The 16,653-nt window shown below is 40.7% G+C and overlaps 1 protein-coding gene and 1 long non-coding RNA gene across 6 annotated transcripts; one reads left to right on the top strand and one right to left on the bottom strand.

Annotated features, from left to right (window-relative positions):
- Positions 1–228: 228 nt before the first annotated feature.
- ARL14EP (ARF like GTPase 14 effector protein) lies at positions 229–9,679 on the bottom strand. 5 transcript variants are annotated; one of them, XM_076343876.1, is made up of 5 exons: positions 9,611–9,656; positions 8,039–8,247; positions 4,375–4,881; positions 3,246–3,376; positions 229–1,765 (listed from the first exon to the last, which is right to left on the bottom strand). In XM_076343876.1, exons 3-5 carry the CDS (start codon positions 4,795–4,797, stop codon positions 1,537–1,539), a joined length of 783 nt encoding a protein of 260 aa, XP_076199991.1. In that variant the 5' UTR covers positions 4,798–4,881; positions 8,039–8,247; positions 9,611–9,656; the 3' UTR covers positions 229–1,536. The 5 variants fall into 5 exon arrangements, with proteins under 5 accessions (XP_076199991.1, XP_076199990.1, XP_076199992.1 ...); XM_076343875.1 differs by lacking the exon at positions 9,611–9,656 and adding an exon at positions 8,965–9,100; XM_076343877.1 differs by lacking the exon at positions 9,611–9,656 and adding an exon at positions 8,965–9,100 and having other exon boundaries at positions 8,042–8,247.
- On the top strand, positions 9,630–10,043 carry LOC143163129 (uncharacterized). The gene is made up of 2 exons (XR_012995840.1): positions 9,630–9,696; positions 9,954–10,043. It is a non-coding gene; the product is annotated as an uncharacterized LOC143163129 (long non-coding RNA).
- Positions 10,044–16,653: the final 6,610 nt, after the last annotated feature.

The following is a 16,653-nucleotide window of genomic DNA, read 5'->3' as shown; positions in this document are numbered from 1 at the left end:
TGCTCTGTAGTCAACAAAGTAAAACGTATGAAATGCCACTTGCATGTAAGGGAAGCCATGGCTGTTACTCATTTGTGGTGTTGCTGCCTGGAAAAGAGCGTAAAGAGCATGCTGCTCTCCCTAAATAAACTCACATGATGGTTCTTGTGATAAATGTGGCTGGAAGGCCACCGAGACAGACATCCATTGGAAGAACAGCCAATGCTCTGACAAAAAAACTAAAGTCCGTTGAATTTTGTAGCAGATTTAATAAAAATGTAGTACAAGTATACTTCACTAGGACCAGCAGAGGTCAGTACAACTCAAAGCGTAACTTTGGCTTTTAGTGATGCAACCGTCATGACACTTACCAGAAAATACTCTAAACAAATAGCAAGATCATACAACTTTACCAAGTAAATCTTCAGAAATCAATAGTTAAGAGTATTCTTGAATAAATGTGACCCAATAAACATGCAGATCTTCTAAGTCTATCACAGAAGTAGGAAATTTATCCAAAACACAACAAAAATACCAAGGAATAACACTTAAATGTTACTCAGATTTCAATTATAAACATCTCTTTTCCATAAATCTTGTTATATTGTAAATTTTAATGTTCTGAGGATAGATATTGCATCAACCAAACATAATTTCAATTCAATTGTTTGTTTTTTTTGTAGCAGTCTGGCTATTCTTAATTTGGGAACAGACACTCAAATTCATTTCAGCTACATGTAAACATTTACTTTAAAAACAAACAACAATAAAAAAAGGGGAGAGGGCTGTTGAAGTACCAGTCCAGTCCAATTACAGGCTGATAACAAACACAGCAAAATTATTTCAATTGTGCTATACAGCAACCAGCAAAACAGTACCACAATTAAATAACATATTTTCCAATGCCATGACAGTTTAATAACACTTTAACAGTGAGACTTGAATTCAAAAGGATAACTTGACCTCAAATCCCAGTAACTGGGATGGGATCTGAACTCCTAAATGCCTTTGAATCCATTTAAGTGAACAGGATTCAATTTATCAGATGTAGCTGGGATAATCTATAGAAGATATAGCATTCACTATTAATACTGGAGAGGGCTTTATTAATTCTGCATGTAAATTCACCGAGAACTTTTGGAGTGTTTCACATAAACCAGCTTCAAAACCATGAGATCCTGCACTAGAGAAGGAAAAATGAGGGACACCTGGAGATTGTACACTCTACAAAGCAGTATATGAAACGATGGTGAGTGGCTCAGGATATGTCACATGAAAATTTAGGATCTTGTACTTAAATACAGTGAAAGACTGTTCAATGAGAACTTACTTGGATGACTAACAAGACTGAGTGCAAGGTAGAAGGAAGTATGAAAAGACAGTAGTATGATTAAGAATATTTCCATAATCATACTGAAAATGAATGTGAAAGTGAGCACATCAATCATGTGGATCATGATAAATTCCAATGGCTTTCATTAAACCACTAAATGATGAATGTGCTGCGTTTAATCAAAGCATGGAATATATACTCAGGATAAACAATGCGCATATACGCTAACCAACATGCTTATTTCTAATTATTTCTCCTCCTTCTATCTCAATTTGCTCATATAGCCACTTGCGGTCACAGCGACATTCAGCTCCACACTTGTTGGAGCCACACTTGGGGCAAGCATAGAAACATCCCAGGCAATCTTCATCAAGGCAGTCACAGAGGTCCATCCCACTGTAAAGTAGTAGTCCCTGGCTATCGTAGACTTTACTCTTGGCTGGTATAACTTGCCTGTATAATGAAAAACAACAGTTATTTCCATGTTAAAAAATCCACCTATTTTAATGCCAAGCTGCTAATAGTTGTGGACAGAAATTTGCTTTCTTCAGGTGTTCATTTTAACACTGTTAATTTAAAAGATGTATATATGTTACTGTATTTGATAACATTTCTCAGTCCCAATTGTATCTCCACTATAGTGCTTTTGAAATAATTTCAAGAATGGGAAGTTTTTACTTCTTTAATAGCATGCTTATTCAACCACTTATGAATATTCTTAGTTATATGATGTAGACTTCAGATTACCTTTCAGATGATGTGAAATGCTCCCTTAATTTACTTTTCTTTTGTAAGTGTAGCTGCAATTCAAAGGAGGTCATGTAGACTCATTTAGGGTGCGCACACCCTAATTTAAAAGTATTTTTAATGCTTTTATCATTACCCATCTCTGTAACAGTTCTGTTAAACTGCAGAATCACAGAAAAACTCTCTTTGGAAGGGACCTCTGGAAGTCACCTTGTCTGCCCCTCTGTTCGAAGCCAGGTCAACTCAAATTAGGTTGCTTAGGGCTGCATCTAGTTGAGTTCTGAATAGCTCTAATGTCAGAGATGCCACAACACTTTTGATCCAGTGTTTTAAAACATACATAGAAGAAGTTTTCCTAACATCTCATCAAAATTTCCCTGGTTGCAACTTGCGCCCAAACTGAGTAGAAGAAACAAATGGAGGGGAAAAGGACGTGTGGCTTGTGAACAGCACATCTAGCATCTGTTTCTGTCTTGTAAAGTTAAACTTAGGTGGAGAGCAGGGGAAAGGTATTAATGTGATCTTTCTTGCATGTTTTAACAAATATTGTATGACTAGTTAAAGCTGGGACTTCTATCACTCTCCTATTAGGACAAGAGTGAATTGGTCCAAACTTTTGGTGGAAAATGACAGACAAAATTCAGCTGCATATACCATTCCTCTGTAGAAAGCGTGATTTTTAAAATCAGTCACATTAGAAGGTTGTAATTTGTTAACTAATATTGTCCAATTGGGACGCTAACTTCCTTTTTTAAAAGGAAGGTAAGGTCCTAACTTGCACGCTTTTGTTTACAAAGTGTAATTACTGAGTTTATCGAAAGATGACAACTCCAATATTTTAAAGTGTAGTCTGCTTGATCCTACTGGATTCAAATTTAGCCTATTATCAGAATTTTAGTTTATGCATCAATTAATAGCTTCATCTATGAACTGTGTAGTATTGCCATGCCTTACCAAATACCTGTTTGTATTCTAATTGCCTGAAATATGGACTGTAGGCTAACACTTTATCTTTTGTTTTATCTCAGTAATGAGAGTGAGCTTTAACATCCTCAAAACCAAAAAAGCAATCCATAAACATGCAAACATCCATATAGAAAATGTTACAGTGTTACAAGGACACCACCACAGACATTTTATTTTGAAGTGAAAGTTGAAGATAATGTAAATACAGGAAACAGCTCACCTGTCTGAATTAAATGATGCATTTTTTGCCTGCAGCCGCCTTTTTTCCCTTTTACTGGTCTCAGGAGTGAATTCAGTCTGTCGTCCTGGATTAGCAAACTGTAAAGACTTTAAAGCCTTAGCTGTACGCCCCTGAACAAAGACAGAAAATCTCATTTAACTACAAATACAAACCTAAATTCATAGGAAAATGTCCAGTCAAGCCAGGATATTGTAATAACTTAGGTAAATTGTTGAGCTGAACCCTAAGCACTGGATCTCCCAGGAAAAACAACTTAAGTCTTAAAATTTTTATACTGGAGAATTGTACCAGTCTCAAAACCCAACAGTACAAGCTTTATAGTAGCAGTTTTAATCAATGCTTTCAAATTTCACCCCGTATCAGTTTCCTAATCATACTGACATGTAACTGAAAAATACAGTTGGGCTGAAAGGGACAACAGCTCCTAGAAGGCCATTCTGCTTTGCTACAGGGCATATATGGATAAGCTCTTACTGACTTGGTTGCCCACACTTCTACTGATTACCTGCATACACCTTGAATAATGCGTCCAACACTGTATCAGCTGTATTCCAAACTCAGCACTTAAAGCATTATCCTCCCACACCTGTTCATTACTGCCCCTGAACAAACGCCATGGCCTTCACAGCTCAGACACCACAACACGACTACACTTAATTCACCTCAATGCACGTTCACTTGGTCATGAACTGCTAGAGAAAGTGGATTTTTTTTTTAAACTGAAGAGACTAAACCAGAAGTTTATCTCAACATCCTTAGAAGCAACCTTTGCAGTTCTAAGCACATGAGCTTGTTTTTTGTAAGGCTTGAGTAACAGCTTAAAATACCAGCAGCAGACTGGTATTTACATAACTTACGAGTTGTAAGTCATCCTAGTACACACAGTCATTTGAATTTAAAGGCCATAATATTTAATTAGGAAAGAGGATTTTTTTTAAGGTCCTCCATATAAAGGTTTAAATACAGTAAACTTCCACACATCTAAAAGACTACACCCTTTCATATTTCTATTAAAAAACTTTATTTCTTTATGTAGGACTTATATGAAGCCCAATTCCAATAGCTTGCAGAACTAAGGGGGGGTGGGAAAACTAATCCATATACGTACGTCCGAATCAAGTTTTCTTCTTTGGCGATCTTCGGATTCAACATCCACGGTTCCATTTATTATCTGCATACATTTGGGACAAAGCTTCCAACCAGGTACAAACTGTCTTCCAAACTTGGCACTTAGAAAAGTTGCATCATCTAAGTCAATTGCACGTAAGTTTTTCTTTGATAGTTTTCTGTGTATATTAAAGGGATCACAACATGATTTTTGTAAGTCTTCAAATCTTTCAATGTAAATTTTTGCATGGTGGAAGCAGATTGTATTGTTCTCTGAAAGGGTTATTCCAGTCCGAAGCTGAAGTAACAGTAGGTCAGACGAAGATACATCTTGCTTAGTCTTGAAGCCAGTGTGACGGGTATAATAGGTCTTATGGCATTCATTGGTAGCTTGAAGCTGAACTCCAACTGAACAAGGATCCATTTTACTTTATCGGAACAACTTATTTCACTTACTTTGCCTAAAATGAGTTCTTTGAAGTCTTTAGTAGTTTCTGTGAAGATCACCCTAGAGAAAGCATTAAAATCAATCAGATTTGTGCTGCAAACCTTTAGCTGTAAGCTTGACAGACTAGGTTTAAGTAATTTAAAAAACATGGAAAGAAATTATACCCTTCTAGTCTAGATGAGACTAAAAATACCCTGAATTTAATTCTGGAATTAAACCATGCATCTTATATTCCTTTCAGAGGCATTTTTTCCCAGCTACAATACGTATCAACTAAAAATGTTTAGTAACATTACTTTCCCAAAAGCAATCTGGGAGCAAGGTATGAGATGGATGAATTGTTCAGACAGCAGCCTGCTCTGGTCATCAGTTTCCTGGGGGCCCACTCTCTTGGCACAATCCCTGTTAACCAAGCCCTGTTGCGAAGATGGCCCACAGGAAGAGACTGCTGATGGCTAAACAATTCACCCATCCTGTTTCCGAGTAGTTTCTAGGAAAAAAAGCTGCTGAAGGTAGGCTGCACAGGCTGTCTGATGTCAGTTAGCAATTCACATCTAATAGCGCTTTCCTGTGTGTTCTTCCCATGTATATCAGGTGCAAGTCAACACACACAATCAACCTGAGCCTTTTCAAGAAACAGCCTGTGATATACACAAAGATCGGTGGTTCTAGATGTGTGCAGTTGTGGTCATGTGGCCTTTCTGTGCAGGTCTCTCCAACTGAGTGCCATGTCTGTTTGATGTAAATATTGGGCAGTTATTTAAAGTTAAACACAAATACAATTACCAAATACAAAGCTAGCTACGGCGGCGTGGTCTCATACCCATGCCAAAGTTTGTTGCAAATCCAATGCTGGCCCTAAAACATCAGAGCCTGAGCCCATCTTGCACTATTTTCTACCACACATAAAGCACAAATTTCTACCAAAAGAAAGGAATTAATTTCCTTTCAAAACCTCTGAGAACCTTAATTCAATGAATAAAACCTAACTGGGATCTTAATGTTCACCTATGCACTACTCTGCAAGGACAAAATCAGACAAATTAAAAAGCATGGTGTACTGGTTTTGGCTGGGATAGAGTTAAATTTCTTCATAGTAGCTTCAGATTTGTACTGAAAATACTGTTGATAACATACTGATGCTTTAGTTACTGCTGAACAGTGCTTACACAGCGTCAAGTCCTTTTCTGCTCCTCAGACTGCCCTGTCGGTGAGCAGGCTTGGGGTGCACAAGAAGTTGGGAGGGGACACAGCCAGGACAACTGACCCCAACTGATCAAAGGGATATTCCATACCATATGACGTCATGCCCACCAATAAAACTGGGGGGGAAGTTGGTGGGGAGGCTGCTGCTCAGGGACTGGCTGGGCATTGGTTGGTTGGTGGTGAGCAATTGTTTTCACTTGCATGGCTTGTTTTTCTTGGGTTTTATTTTTCTTGGGTTTTATTTTCCTTTTTTTTTTCCTTATTTTTTTTTAAAGTTCTTTTTAATTATCAAACTGTTTTTTATCTCAACCCACAAGTTTCTTTCTCACTTTTACCCCTCCTATCCTCCCTCCCATCCCACCTGGGGGGGAGGTGAGCGAGTGGCTGCGTGGTGCTTAGCTGCTGGCTGGGGTTAAACCGCAACACAGTTATTTGTGCTAACCGCTGAACAGGGTAATATGGCTTTTTAATCAATAAAAGTATCAGCCTATTGTATAATGCAAAAACGTCTGGGATGCTGCTTTCAATGAAATAAAAGCAAAGAGCATCACACACAAACTAATGACATGAAATGTGTAAGTTTATCCAATATACAGAAATATGAACACAGCAGTGCAGAAGTTTAACAGAGAACAATGAGAAGTTAATAGGCTTTTAAAAATTACTCTGAAAAGCCATTGCCTGGAGCATTTTTGCAGCAGAAATCCTCTTGCTTGTAATACTTTAGTTTTCCTGAAACAGATGAGTATATCTGAAGCAATTACACAACACATTTCCATATATTAAACTGTATGCACAGTAATTTAAAGGTCTTGCATAGGACAACATAGACATATTGTCTAGTGATTTAACTCATCCAAATATAAATGATACGCTGGGCTATACTCAGGCCAGTAAACTTGCTTTAAAGTATAATTTTATATCTGATTCAAGACAGAACTGAGTATAACTGAACAATTATTTTTAAACAAGTTTTCTCAGCCTGTTGTTAAAGGCCCCAGCTTTCACATTTAAATTAAAGCAAGAATAATAGAGGCATAAAGAGTCCCGAATGTAGAGGCACAATGTTATAAACACCTGAGTTTGAAAAAAGGGTATGTATTTCATTCTGAAAATAAAGTAAACTTGGTTCTGTTTTTTGCAAGTTATCTAAAAATAGAAAGACTTAGGTCAAAACCTAAATCCTGTATTTTAAGGACTAGAACTAGTTCAGTCCTAAATTGCTAGGCTATCTGAACTCTTCTTCACTGAAATTTCTGTATTCTAAGTTAACTAAGACCTCTCTTGAAGTTTTGACTCTGCACAGCTCTTCCGATCTGCACTGAATAATACAAATAAGGAGTAAAGTGTAGATATCAATGAAGTTTTTAAAATTCTTACTCTCAGCGCCTGCTGAGCACTGACTGCTCTGTTAAGTTTTACTACACATAAAAGTTCCAGTGCCTCTGCCTATTTATGTACTTTTACTGTGGTACTGACTTTGATTTTTTTCTCTTTTAAAGACCACCTGTCGAACTTTACCATCTTAGTAAACCAGCTATACTCAGAACTAATCTTTTTTTCATTAGGTGCACAAAGTTTGTCTTTCAGACTAAGGTAACAGGAACTGTATGATCAAAGCTCACTGCAGCTGAGTTAACATTTTAACAGCAATTTAGCTAATACCAAATAACTCAATTCAAATAAGTCTGTTGTAGGCTATGCACCAAGCTTGCTTCAAATGCTAAAATGTGTACTTTTGACTGATTCCTGCTGAGACAGGTGGGGGGGTGTGTAGATAAGGAAGCACACTAGGTCAATATAAGACTGATGATCTGAATTTTCAAAATTTGCAGATGCATTAGAAGTCAGAACTCTTGGAAGATGCTCTAATTAAAAAATAACTTATTTTCTATAAAACAGAAAATAATTATTACACTGCTATCTGTGGCAGGCATCTGTTTCGACAGATGACTACACTACCTGAAATACCACTATATTAAACAGCGGGAAAGCACATCAAGTGTATTACCACAGTTTGTTCAAACGATAATGTGCTGGTGACATAAGTTACATATCTCATCCACTTGATTTGTAAGAATTCTTGGTAGAAGGTTCAGAGGCATTTCTTCCCTCCTCCCCTCGGGAGGAGCACGCAGCTTTTTGCCTTTGATTTCTCTTTGGTAGAAACAGGAGAGAGCTTCAAAAACCAAGTACTGAAATGAAGGCTTGTATTCACACCTGTGAAATCATGAATTAGTGTTTACTGCACCAAACACAATAACCTAAAGCAGAAGACAGCGATGAGGATCAGCACAGCAAAGCACTTGTGCACAATAAGCCTGCCACACTAGCAGAGATTCAGCAAGGGTTTTCTAGCTTCTTGCTGCAGGTAGAAACAAAGGATGGAGGAAACAGTTTAGACTGGCAGCACTGGGTTATAAGAAGTCGAAGGAAAAGCACGCTCCTGAAATTGCAGATGTGAGCCCATGCCTGAATACGTTATGCTGGATGTCCAGCAGCTGCACAGCGCTGCACGGCAGACCCTCATCCAAACGGTGACAGCCCCTAGCCTGGGCTGCGTGTTGAGAACCGTGCGTTAGTCCAGAGGAAAGCCCGGCTGCTCGCTTGCTTTTCCGGAGGGCGCTGACCCCCTGAGAGGCCAGCGTGCCAGTCCGGCTGGGCGGAGAGCAGGGCGGGAGGGGAGCAGCGGGCCCGACGGCGACCGACGGCGGCTGGGCGCCGCCGGGAAGGGCTCTCTGCAGCCCGGGCGCGGCCCCAGGCCGCGGACGGCTCCTCCCAGGCGCGGCCCGGCCGCTCCGCGGGGCCTGGCACGTTGCCGCCTGGCACCCCCCCCCCGCTCCCGGCCGCTCGGCGCGGCCCATCGCCTCGCACCGCCCCTCCGGCTGCCGGCCGCGCACCCGCGACCCCTCGGGCGGCAGGAGGCTACCCCGGTACCTTGCCGTGGACTTTCTTCCGCCGTTGCGCCGGGACGCCGCCGCCCGACTTCCGCGTTCCCCCAGCGACGGCGGCGCTGCCTGTGGCGGCCGTTAACCGCCCCTCACCCCGCCCGACCGCCGGCTCACCATAGAGCAGCGGCACCGCCGAGCGGCCCGGAGCGGCACTTCCGGTTGGAGGTGGGGAACGGCGACACCAGTCGCTACGGAGGGAGGGGGGGGGGGGGTGTGGAGGTCACGTGGCCAAGCGTGGGCTCGTGCGCGGCGGTTTCGTGCGCGCCGTGGCGGGCTCGCGGTGCGCGTGCGCTGCCTACTCCCTGTGGAGACGGGCGGGCTGGGGCAGCCCCAGGCCCGGGGCAGCGGCCCTCCCCCCCCGTACCCCAGGGGGACGGTTCGTGGCAGTCGTGGGGTGGGTTAGGCACAGCCCGGCGAGGGGGGCTCATCTGCAGCGTCGTCGCTCCCGGGCAGGGATGGGGCTGGGAAGGCGGTGGCCGGGGTGCGGCGGCCCGGCCGGGAGATGAGGGGAGAAGCGCCGCCGTCCTCGGCTGGTGCCGACGCCGGGGGAAAAGGGCCGGGGGACAGAGATTTCGGGGGCTGTTCCCGTTGTCGCGGGGGGCCAGGTGCGGTGCCAGGCGAGTGAAACGTACCGAAAGCAGCGCTTGCTCTGCGGGCAGACCGCCTCCTGCCGCGTCTTGGAATCGGCGAGGGCGCTGGAAAACAAGTCGGGCTTCAGGTCGGAGTTGGAGCCGTGCAAACCCCCCTTCTCTCCCTGGCGAAAGTCGGTGAAACAAAGGGCTGGGCGGCGCCGCGCCCGCTGCCCGGGCGCCCTCCCGCCGCTGCGGCGGAGGCCGCGGGGAGCCGCCGCACCTCGGCATTAGGGTGCCATTAGGCAGCTAATGAGGAAGTCTGGCTGATTAAAATAGGGAGAGCTCGGTGTTACCAGACTAGGGTGACCTCAGGGAGTCAATAACTGTATTTTTTTTTCCCCAGGTTCCTCGCGATACTGCTACCTGTCCCCCGCCCCGAAATTGGTGCTACTGAAGCTGTTATTTATTTCAAATAAAACAAAAATCTTGAAAATCTGTTGCTTCATTTAGGAAAAAAAAACAGTTTCTTCGTCACTAGAATTTCTCGCAAAAGTCTGTTACTTGTGCTTTTTGCCTTTTTTTTTTTTTAATTCTATAATGTTTTCAGGACAATAGATCTTTCCAGGGAGGAGGTACGAAATTTTGACTATTACTCGTTTGTTCTGTGGCTAGATAGTGACACCATACCCTACTTATTCTTGGAGTTTTTTTGGACGATAATGATAATAAATAGAACACAGGTATCCTAATAAGTGTCTTAAGTTTATAATACTGATGCTGATTTCAAATTGTAATGAAGTTAGTGATAGCTAAAAGAAAGCCTTGAATTACCACTTATGCCTATAGAAAATTTTTGTTGGTTTGTATTTCTGTTTAGAATTCTAGAGTTTACAGGAGAAAAGTGCTGGATGAGAGTATTTTTTCTTCTGTTTCTGTCGGGTTGTTCTCTTTCCGGACTGGATTCAACCCAGAATTTTTTAGAGGATGTGACTGTTGTTTCCCAACCTCTTCAAAGGCAGGATAGCCTTTTGAAAACGTTGCCCTTCTCATAAATGAGATGTGACATGCAGACTTGTTAGGTACCGGGCTGCTCTGCCTGTGCTGCTCCTGTCCCGCACAATAACTGCGTATTGCTGAGTTATGACACAGTGGGACAGAAGAGATCTGTGAGGTCATCTGCTATATGTTTCTGCCCACCCAGAGCTATTGCCCATAGTACATCAGTATATCGCAGCCCGATAACACTAGCAACAACTTGAGGCCACCCAGTTAGTCACACTAGAGGCTTGAGTCTCGCTTCCCAATCACTTATAACTAAATAATTATTAGCTGGCTTTCCAGCAGATTTTCAGTGGATGGTAATAGTAAGAAAGCTGAATTATAGGCAGAGCAAATACAGAAAGGCATGGCATGAACCTAAAAAAGTAATTTTAATGAGCCATAGAAACCAGTATTAGTAACAGAATAGTGAGTGATACCGTGCTCATTACTGGGGGCTTGACACAGCTGATGGATAGTATGGTAACAGCTGACACCTCTTTCTAAACAAATAATTGATTTTGGGACTGAGCTAGGGTAGTGATTAGTGCAATAGAAGCCAGTCTTGATTCACCATAAATATTTGGGTGTAGATCTAGGTGGTTAAAGTTGTGATTTAAACAGCTTTTGGGCCTGGTTTTTAAGAAGTGTTCTTGAGCTGAAGCTATGTCAGAATCTTGGATTTGGCAAATACTAGCCGAGCCTAGAAGAAACTAAATTTGCCTTAAAGGGCAAAACAATTGGCTTGAAATGTGTAGCCAACTTAAGCTAAAAAAGTTAAAATACACAACTTTCTTGAGGCCTAGCAGTAGCTTTTTATGTCTCTGCTATATTTTGCCATTAGAAAAAAAATCTTCGCTTCATGAAGTACTGAAGCCAACTGGGCACAAATGTTAGAAACAGCACGAAAGAGCCAAAGCAGTGAAGTGGGGGGGGTTTCTCCTGCAGTCTGTTATTCACAGTAGCCTTTGTCAGTACTGGTAAAGAGATCAGCGAAAGGGTATTGTCAGGTAGAAATACGGTTTTGAAATTGTCGGTATCCCTTTAAAATACAAGACTGTAAATCAGGATGCCTTTTCATCTAACTTTTTGCACGAATGTTGAAGAATTGGTGGAATAGTTTTCTGAAAAATAATTAAAAGCCCGTGGAGGTGAGAAATAATTTTATACTTGCTTCAGGAGATACCCAGGATTCTAAAGCACAGGAGTATAAAGCTTTAATCGTAATGTGACAGTAACAGCATGTAGGCTGTGCCATTTTCTGTTTCTCCATCTGACCGTTAAAGAAAGCCATTATAAATTCCATATATATTGCTTAAGTCATACATTGGCTCAATGATGACAGAGAGACTGCGAAGTGCTATCATTCAAGGAGGCTTCGATAAGGCTTCCTCTGCTGACTTGTACTGCTTAGGATGAAATGTGTGGAATTAATAAAGGGGAATAATTCATGAGAGGAGATGTTTGAGATACAGGTTGTGACATCAATTTGTATTAAATAAGTATAGGAAGAGCAGTGAGGTGTGTGCATTCACTTTTTCGGTGCTAGTGTCAATCTGTGAGGCTGATTGTATAGGCCTAGATAGAGATTTTGGGTTATCCGGTGTTAACTTGTAACAAGTCTGCCATCCATGGATTTAGACTGGTTTTGGTTGATCACATTAGCTTTTATCTATGTAAATGGAATTGTGCCTTAAGGAGGGAGAAGTTTGGGGTTTAGAGTAAAAGGATTCTAGATATGGAAGATGAAAGGTAACAGGATCATGAGCTAGACTAGATGCGGTAAAAATATTCTCACATATTTTGATAATACTGGGCTGGAATTTAAATTTGTTTCTCTGCCAGTGCAGGCTGACTCCATATGCCATTTTCATACATAAGTGCATCTGAAAACTGTCAAAGCTTGTGCTGCAAAGGAATATGTATGTCAAGGTAATATTAAATGGATTTCGTGTTGAAGAGTAGTAGAAGTCATACTCTCCGAATCCAGTTTTGGTCTGCTTGCTAAGATTCAGTGATTGGTGTGTGCCTCAGTTTACTCACATGTAAAATTGAATAAAGTAGGATTGACATATATCATCACTTAAAAATTGCTATGTCTTTCTATTGCCCCGATTTTCCAGAATTTGAAGCAGTGATGGATTTGTTACTGACCTGCAAAACACTGGGATAGACTCAGAAGAAAGATGATATTAGCACTGTATTCAATACAGTACAAATTGCAGGTAGCTCAGCTCCATTTCAAAGATAATCAAGTGAAAATTTTTACAGGAGAGGACTACCTGAGAAAGCACAAAAAGTAAGTATTTTGGTAATTTTTCCTCCAGGAGCACTACCTGGGTTTTACGTTTTTCGTAACTTTACCTATCACGTGAACAGCATTGTTTTAAGAGCTTACAGCTTATCCATAGAAAACTTCCAGAAATTCAGTTTATCTACGTAATATCCAGGTAGACTGGCCTAGAAACCAGCAAAGTGCTGGTAAGGATCAGAGATTTCATTTAATTTCTTCTTCAATCTAAGCAAGCTTGAGGATGCTGTTAAACTGTTTTTTATCAAAGTGAAACAGATTAAGATACTCCACTAGTACAGAACCTTTTATATCGCATGAAGCGTCTCTTTTAAACTTAAGGGTTAAATGAAAATAAAATTTACATATTATTATATTTGGCATATTTGATAAGAAAAAACCATCTAATTTAGGTTATATGTTTTTGTTACAACCAGAGATCCTATTTCTTTTCTTCAAAGGTTTTAGGCAAACATCTCTCTGTGTCTAGCTCCTAGCAAATGTGCTGGAACACTAAGTAGGCATAGATGCTTTGAGTTTTTCCTGTGATTTCCTTACGAAGTATTGTCATGTGCTCTTTCAGAAATATGAAGTCAGAGATAAAGAGAATGATTGTTGCAGGGAAAGAGGAAGAAAAAATCTGAGAGTTTTGGTAGAGAGCATTTAGGCATAAATGGAAAAAAGAAAACCTTTACTATCAAGGAGTACCCCAGTAAACTCAGTGTGAAGGGGCAAAATTCTGTGTGAGGTGCAGTTTAGAACCTTTGAAGCTGCATAAGAAGTAGGAAGACTCAAGGCAGAAAGGGGGCTGTATCAGTTGAAAGGGTTATTGTGAATTACTAGGCTCTCAATAAAAAAAAATGAAGATTTGATGGGAGAAAGCAGGTGACAAATTTGGACTGAATCCTAAGATGCGTTTGGAAGCTGCCGCTCTTCTTACACCTTGTATATTCCCTTATGCTGTGGGGATCCCCAGCTCAGGGGACTTTTCTTTCGCGACTGATCATTACAGTCTGGAAGTAAGTATTAGCCTGTTTAAATATTGCCGGTAGAACAAAAACATTAGTTTGTGGAAGGATGAAAGAAAAGGACCTTAGAGAATTCATTATGTTGCCATTAAATTTATGTTGTCCAAATGTTTTTTTTTTCTTTTGTGTTGCCATTTGTTAAGTTGTCTTGTCTTTACCCTTTACAAGGACCTGCAGTTTCATTTGAATGACACCTAAATAAATACGTTTTATTACAAATAAGGGTAAGTGTGGATTTCACGCTTTTGCCCACACAAACTCAAATACAAGTATAAAGACATTCACTAAACCATAAACAGAGTTGTAAATAAGTAGCCCATATGAGTTTTTCCTTGTAAAAAATGTGATGCCAAGTGCTGCATTTTATTTGAGAGTCATGAACTAATGACTTGTCACCAACAGAACTGTTTCTTTCAACCAAAGTTGCCAAAAGTCTGGATATCACCATAAAGCTAATGGTTTAAAAAAAAAAAAAAATCTTAAAAAGTACCTTGGCATATTTTGATAACATGATAACTTTTATTTTGTAAGATATGGATATAAAAGCATGCATATACTGGCTTAAATCACTTTCTGGCCTGGTTGTGGTTTGTTTTTATTTTGACAATGTTATAAAGATTATGGATTATTTTCAAAATTTGCATTTAAATTTTGACCTACAAATGTTGACTATTTGGATTTGTATCATGCTGCATTTTTTGAGTAATATATTTCTGTTCTGTCAGGCTGAAAAAACCCTTAAGTCCCCTCAACACTTTGATTCTCGCTGTGTCACAATGAGAATGATCTGCTTTACTGGCATCTGACTTTGGGATGCCCCTTTGGGAATCTTTTGCCCTTTCCAGGCTGATTTCTTGATAGTCTTTATAAATTTATTGCCTGGAACATTCTGTCCGTTTGCTCAGTGAGATCTTTCTTTTTTTTTGTGTTGAGCAGGATTTTGGCTGCTACTTCCAGTCTGCTCCTCTTGTTTGAGCAACTTCACAGATGATGTAGCATCACCCTGTTGCTATACTGTGTTCTTTGGTTCGGGGCTGAAGGGAACGTGCTTAGAAACATGGATGTCTGCTGTCCTTTGGAATTGGGGCAGCGTCTCTCTCCCAGGTTTGTATCTCATTAGTAATTCCCAGTAGACAGCATTTTGTTCTAACATTTGTGTCTCAGATGGTGCTGATTTTCGGGAGAAGTTTTCTTTACCTATCTGTAAAGGTATTGGATTTATTTCTGATTCAGAAAGCAGGGACATCAGTTTTTGCTTCTCATTCAGCCTCTTTCTAGTCTCTTAGAGAGCAACTAATATTTGCACAGACCTAAGACCAGTTAATGCTTACTCACTGGTAACAGGTTAGGGTGTTCAAGGAATTTAGGATTTGACCTTTGCTAAGAAAAATGTCCTCTCCATGCTTGGTTTGATGGAAAATGAAGGTTGTTAATCTGACAGTAGGCAAATCAAATACAAATGGGGAAACTACTGTTTTCGCATTGGTGTATGCTCAAGCATTTGTCTATTTATCCGTTACTTCTTCCCAATGCACTCTTGTGTCCAAGGAAGCAAATAGCACGGATAATGAATACGTGCCCGTGAGTGGGCATTGTGTCTGAATGTAAGCGTGGGTTCATGGGTCATACATCATTCCAGGAAGCCTCATATGATTGTTTCCTGTTAAATAGTAGGGCTTGATTCGTGGTTATTCTGCATTTCTTTTATGCTGACTGCCACAGAGAGCAAGCTCTAAGGCTGTCATAATTGAACACTAAGGTTGAGGAGAAGAAATGGACAGATCAGCATTCAGGTCTAGGAGTGTTGGTTGTATAGCTGTCACCGGCTATTGACAAGGACTGTAGTTAAGTCCTAATTTTGGAAAATCTGTCCAGCACAGATTGCTAGCAGTGATTATTAGCCATATCCTGGAAACTCTTGTGTATGATATTGTCTGTAAAAGGAGAAATTTCCCTGTGATATTTTTATTGAAAGAAAAGTTTCACTCTGTTGACATGACTATACTGGCATAAAAGTGTTTCTGCTACTATGGGTAGCTGATAAATACTATATTTTAAAAGGATGTTTTTCAGGGCAAATCACACCTATCTTAACACTCACCAGTTTGTTATCTTATTGAGGAGGTCCTAAACAATATCGCTTAGAGAAGTTGAATGACTTGCTGAAATCCTGAAGCAGTTCAGTAGCAAAGTAAGAATAGCACCTAGCAAGTCTCAGTGTAGACTTATGTCCCTGAGGGCACCTATGCAAGGTTTTATTGGTGCAGTTGTACTGGTATAGTTCATTTGGGAAACATATTTTAGTATATCCTGTTGCTTTAGTGAGGCCCTGCTGCAAGAGTAGCTTTGCTTGCTAAGCTTGCTGTTCCTAACACACCAATTCTACCACACTTCCTCAGTTACGCTTATGGAACAGCAAGTCCTGAAATGCTTGTGACAAGGAATGTCAGAAACTGGCTCTTATGTTTGACTATCAAGTGTGTTGCACAACTCCTTATTAAACATAAAGTCTTGGTGTTAAAATGGTCAGTGCAGCTGGGTGTATACATGAACCAAAAAGAAATGTGTCTATGAGCTTAGATTTTTTTTCAGTCCTCTTCTGTTATAGGGGTTGGACTCTACACAAAATTCGCTGACTGTATTCTTCAGTTCTACAGCATTCTGCTCCATGACTCACTGTACATCAAACTTTTCTGTCAACTGTAGCTATGGGAATCGTCATGGTTCCTTGAAATCCTTGTAGAAAC

Source organism: Aptenodytes patagonicus, chromosome 7 (assembly GCF_965638725.1).
Source record: "Aptenodytes patagonicus chromosome 7, bAptPat1.pri.cur, whole genome shotgun sequence".
NCBI lineage: Eukaryota > Metazoa > Chordata > Aves > Sphenisciformes > Spheniscidae > Aptenodytes > Aptenodytes patagonicus.
Note: the sequence above shows the minus strand (reverse complement) of the source record. Positions and strands in the feature narration are given on the sequence as shown.